The 6,222-nt window shown below is 37.0% G+C and overlaps 1 protein-coding gene across 1 annotated transcript; it reads right to left on the reverse strand.

Moving 5' to 3' along the window:
• Positions 1–735: 735 nt before the first annotated feature.
• Positions 736–1,284, reverse strand: LOC106869333 (uncharacterized). Its single transcript, XM_014915043.2, has one exon. The coding sequence runs from the start codon at positions 1,282–1,284 to the stop codon at positions 736–738; it is 549 nt and encodes a 182-aa protein (XP_014770529.2).
• Between the last annotated feature and the right edge of the window lie 4,938 nt (positions 1,285–6,222).

Raw genomic sequence — 6,222 nt, forward strand, 5'->3', positions numbered from 1 at the left:
ATATATGAAAGTTAGTATCAAGTCATTTCAAAGGTATATTGCAATGAATATTCTCTACAAGAAGTTAGACCTGTTTGAAATTTAATACTTTAATGTAGTTTTGTAATTATGGATCTTAAAGATTTTAACACGTATTTTGAAATTATTTTATTGTGATAATCCGTTTTACGATGTGTGTGTATGTGTGTATGTGAGTGTATGTACACACACACACACACACACACACAGACACACACACACACACATGTATATGTATATTCTGTTGTTTCACATGAAATATCGCAGTTTTAATTACTTGTTATTCTAATCATTTCAGAATTTAATAATGTACTAGCAGGCGCACCGGCGTTGCCCGAGGTCGTTAGTTCGAAAAGGTTATGAAACTAATAAAGCGATTAACGCCCCCTCCCTTAAACACCTTTCACGTTTTATGGCAAGACTAACACCTAAGTAACTCTTAAAGGGAACCGCACGTGCAATATTACGACAACAATCAAGTGAAAAAATAAAGCAACAAAAATTATTACAGCAATAACGTAGGAGTGAAATATGCCAGTACGGCAAGTCTACAAAACTTCCTTACAAACAGCATTTTTTGTTTTCCCCTAGGGGATGAAGGTATATAAACTGTTCCTACAACCCACTCTTCAGCAGCCAACGTACAGTTGACCGCGTGAAAAGCATGGTTCGGCTAAGTAAAGTTCAACGACAGACAGCGACTGCTCCTGGGACTTATTAATGGACTGAGTAACTGAGTCTAATCGGAAAATGCAGTCTGCGGAATGTGAACGGTAAGTCAGCAGCCGACGGCATAAGGGGAATTCGCAGTATCAAGACGTCTTGACTTTTACCACAGACGGTCATAATCGATGCTTCAATGACATTGGGAAGTAATTTTGTGATAACAATGCCCAACGTCGGTGGATTTAAATTCCTTATCAGCATAACAGGGCTACCTATTTTAAGAGTAAGAATATGTGGAGATACACCTGAAGGCTCAAAGGAATTCAAAAATTCAGTGGGATAATCAACTACCTCATCCTGATTGGGAATGATGTCTACTGACTTATAGACTGTCACGTCCCCAGGCAAATGCAGTAAGAGGTTGTTGTTGATTGCACTGACCACAACGTTTTTAGGAGCCAAAATGGCTCTTTGGCAAAGCCAATGTAGATCTCCGTTGAACTGAGAGCTATGGTTACTCCCACCGTTTACCCGCGCTGAAATATGGTTCCTCACTCCGTTTACCCGCAAGAGGGTGTAATTGTTGCCAGTTTCTAACATCCGCCCACACACCCTCCTACATACCCCCAAACATACCCACGCATATGCAAACATAAGATGAGAGTCATAGTTACTCCCGCCATTTACCCGCGCCGGACTGTGGTTCCTCCTGTCGTTTACCCGAACATTTTTTCGAAATCAATTTATACTTAAAACCTCCCCAGACATATAAGCAATGTGCGTGTGAAGTTTAAGAAATATCGGTCGAGCCGTTTTGGCGCAAAACGAGGATATACCGATACACACACACGCGCGCGTGCACGCACACACACACACACACACACACACACACACACACACACACACACACACACACACGCGCGCGCACATTTTCAATTTTAATATGTAAGATAGCTTGCATTTAACCTTGATTCTTTTTCTTTCCCAACAATATTGGTATACAAAATTCGTACCCACAGACCTTATGATAATGATAACAACCAAACTATGCTGAGTGATTTTCTCGTATGAGTACAAACTGGATCACTCTGCTGCAGAAGTTCTACGAAATATCAAGCAGGCCTTTGGTAATGGTTTTCTTGACATCAGAACTGTTCAGAGATGGTTCCAAAGCTCTCGTTCAGGAGATGATAGCCTTGAAAATAAACCAAGGGGTAGACCAAAAATCAGTTATTCGGCATGATGGATTAAATGTTTTGGTTGAGCAAAATCCAAGAACGAAGGTTTGAAAACTTTCATCAGAACTCCAAACATCTCGCACAACTGTTCTTGGACACCTGTAAAAAATTGGAAAAGCCACATCAACTGAACGAGATTAAAAAAACACAGACACATTGAAGTGTGCTCCTTATTGCTTTCTCGACTGGAAAAAGACCATTTTTGCAACAAATCATTACTTTGATCGGTCGAACCGATGGTCGAGAAATGGATATTCTTTGACAACAGCAGGAGAACAGGACAGTCACCTAAACACTTACCAAACTCACCATTGCACCCTAAAAAGTTAATGGCCACTCTATGATGGTCTGCGAAGGGAGTTATTCATTATTCATTTTTGCAACAAGTAAAAACGGTAACAGCAACATCGTATTACCAGGAAATTGATTGTATGCGTGAGAATTTGAAAAAGAAGCAATCCAGACTAGAGAGTAGAGATGGCCCAATTTTGCTCCACGACAATGCACGTCCTCACACTCCTCAAGCTACGGTCCATGAGTTTCAAAGCCTGAATTATGAGCTTTTGCAACATCCTCCCTATTCCCCTGATATCACTTATTTAAGGATTTTGAGCTTTTCATAAGCAAAAAAACATTCTTAAATAGAGAATAGTTAACTGAAGCATTCGAACAGTTTATCACAGCAAAATATGATTTTTTTTAAGAGATGGAATATATGACATAGAGAAACGTTGGATAAACATCATAAATGAACATGGATCATACTCTAATTAAATAAATCAGTTCTCTAACACTTCTGAAACATTTTATTGTTGCCTTTCAAATACGACATTTCATGTGAAACAACCTAATATATATATATATATATATATATATATATATATATATATATCTATATATATATATATATATATATATATATTGTTGTAAAGTCATATTCCACTCACGTGCGCACTCGAACATGAGAAGACATTCCGCTGCGGAAATTGTCCCCTGGAAAATTCACCTCGGCATGATGCGAAAAGACATTGATTGGGCTATGAATGAAGTCACTGAATTATAGAGCGTATGCATTTCCGCACCGTCAGCTACGAACACAAACTCTGCCCTTCATAGTCCGAAAAGAACGAATTCTGTCTTATATTAGAACAGCCTGCGGTCATACGGTACGTTTGCTGAGCTGTGTAAAGCTTGAGCAAGCTGGAATTAAATAAGCTGCACAAAGCAGCGTTGAATAAAATAATTTTCTGGGAAGTCATATTTAACAAGCTCGGGCCTTCTGCTGTAGAAATTATCCTTGCAGAAAATACTCCTTCTGGACGACACGTGGCCAAACCACTTTGGACTATGAATGGCATCATTGGATAGAAGGAATCCTTCGTCCCTGTTTCCCTTTGTGCCATCAACTACAACCCCAAGAAATATTTATTTAACTTTAGTTTTACACATAGTATCAAACGTATAGTATGGTGTTCTAATATAAGAATGGATTTGTTCTTTTCGTGCTGTGAATGGCAGATTTTGGGAAAGTGACGAGGCAAAGACGCATTAACGCATGCGTCTTACGTTCCGGTGACGTCATTCACAGCCCAGTGTATTTGTTTTTACACATGTCATCTAGTAACAGAAATTTCTCCAGGGACTCTTTTCGGTGCAAAAGGAGGTCTTCCCACGTCCCATCACGAATAGATTTTATTCAATGCTGCTTCATGGGATTCCATATATGTTAATTTGTGTGTGTGTGTATGTGTATATGTATTTATATATATATATTATATATATATATATATATATATATATATATATATATATATATATATATATATATATATATATATATATATATATATATATATATATGTATATATATATATATATATATATAGTTGTATACATGTGTATGAATATATGTACGGTACGTGTGTGTGTGTGTGTGTGTGTGTGTGTTTTATTGAAATACGTGGGGCCGCACTATTTCAACATTGAAGACCTGAGGATGCGCCTATATATTCATGTACTCATTGTTGTGGTTGCATTCTATTTATTTATTTTTCAATATATCATCTATATGTCTTTGTTTCTGTGTATACGTGTGTGTGTGTGTGTGTGTGTGTGTGTGTATGTGTGCTCGCGCGCGCGCGTATGAATGTGTTTATTTATTCAAGTATTGATGGTGTAGCTTCAATCAGTGGTAAAGATTGGCCTAGATTATGCGATATTGCTCTTGAAATTGGCGTTAATAGGCGCTGGATTGCCAATCTCTTGTCTCTTCAGCGTTCACACTCATCTCATAGGAAACAGTGGCAGATCGATATAGGAGGAGATCGATTGATGGCAGGGATAAGGAGAGGTGGAGGAGAAGAGAAGGAGATAAAAGGTGATAGAGGTAATGGAAGGAAAAGATTAAATAAAATGTAGATAGTGTGATAGATAGAAAGAGAGACAGACAGAAAGGGAAGGAGAGTGAGTGAGTGTGTGTGTGAGAGCGCGAGAGAGTGAGTGTGAGAACAAGAGAAAGAGGGAGTGAGAGAAGGGGAAGAAAGACGGAGGGGAGACTATCGCTTTCATCTGATCAAAAAATGTTTTAGTAGCACAGTGTTTCTGTTAATACCGTTAAAAAGAAGTGTATGTGTTATGTATGTGTATGTATGAGTTTGTGTTTATGGAGACAAGTGTGTGTCCTCTATCTATCTATCTATCTATCTATCTATCTATCTATCTATCTATCTATCTATCCATACATACATACATACATACATGCATAAATGTATATGTGTGTGCGAATATGTGTAAATATATATCTGGATGCACGTTCAGGTATATACATAAATACACACACACAAACATACGCTCTCTCTCAGACAAACGCGCGCGCACACACGTACACACACTCACACGCTCACTCCCACGCATACACACACACAGGCACATACACACACAGGCACATACACGCACACAGGTACATACATACACAGACGCGAGTACACACGCGCGCACGCGCACGCTCACACAAATACACACACACACACACACACACGTACACGCACACCCACACACAAAGTTATAAGGACGACAAGGCGAAACTTCTAAATCACTAATAATCTTTTCTTTCTAAAAGATAATAACATGTACTCTGCTATATATATATATATATATATGTATATATATATTAGTTTAAAAACCAGGCTTACTATATTCAATAACTGATCAATTCATCCTTTAGGAGAGAAAGATATAGGACACCTTCCCGTTCCTGGTTGATTCATGCGCGTGCGCACATGTGCACATATACATACATTCCTACATACGTACATACATACATACATACATATATACACACACACACTTACACACACACTTACATACATACATACACACACACACACACACACACACACACACACACACACACACACATATATATATATATATATATATATAAGCAAAAATTTAGAGTCAGATGAATATGGTACTTAAGTTGAGGCACCAGAATTTAGTACGCTATTATCCATACAATTTCAAAGTAAGGTGATTAAAATCAGAATGAGCAACAAGGATATCCAGAGGTAATGCAGTACGATCGTTTCATGCAACTACATCAATTTAAAATGCAGAGCAATCCTCAGCTCCACAAAGACATAGAATTTAATTAAATTAGAATTAAATTACAATTGTAATTTAATTAAATTCTAATTAAAATCTAATTTAACTAAATTCTATGTCTTTGTGAAGCCGAGGATTTCCCTGCATTATAAATTGGTGTAATGATTGCATTGTTCAATTAAATGGAGTTGCATGAAACGATCGTACTGCATTACCTCTGGATATCTTTGGTGCTTATTTTGATTATATATATATATATATATATATATATATATATATATATATATATATATATATATATATATATATATATATACAACGACCTCGAACCCACAAGAGTGAACAAGAGAGGCAGAGACAGGCAGAAACAAGGAAAATGCCCCTTGTATTTGAATGCTATGCAAATATTCTTTTAAAAAACTCTTCTTTTAATTTTTCCAAAATTCAATTGTTTTCCATACTTACAGTTGAAAAAGTCTCAATGACTGAAATCAGTACTGAAATGTATTTTATAAAATTATTTTAGCATTTTCTACTTTGACTTTTTTTTCCATATATATCAACTCGTGTGTTCCTTTTCAACCTTCTATATATAGGAAGCAAACTTCTAAATACACAGCCATACCTGCGCTTGTACGTATATATATATGCAAGTATACACACACACACACACACACACACACACACACACACACAC

This window comes from Octopus bimaculoides, chromosome 7, assembly GCF_046866305.1.
Source record: "Octopus bimaculoides isolate indiv1 chromosome 7, ASM4686630v1, whole genome shotgun sequence".
NCBI lineage: Eukaryota > Metazoa > Mollusca > Cephalopoda > Octopoda > Octopodidae > Octopus > Octopus bimaculoides.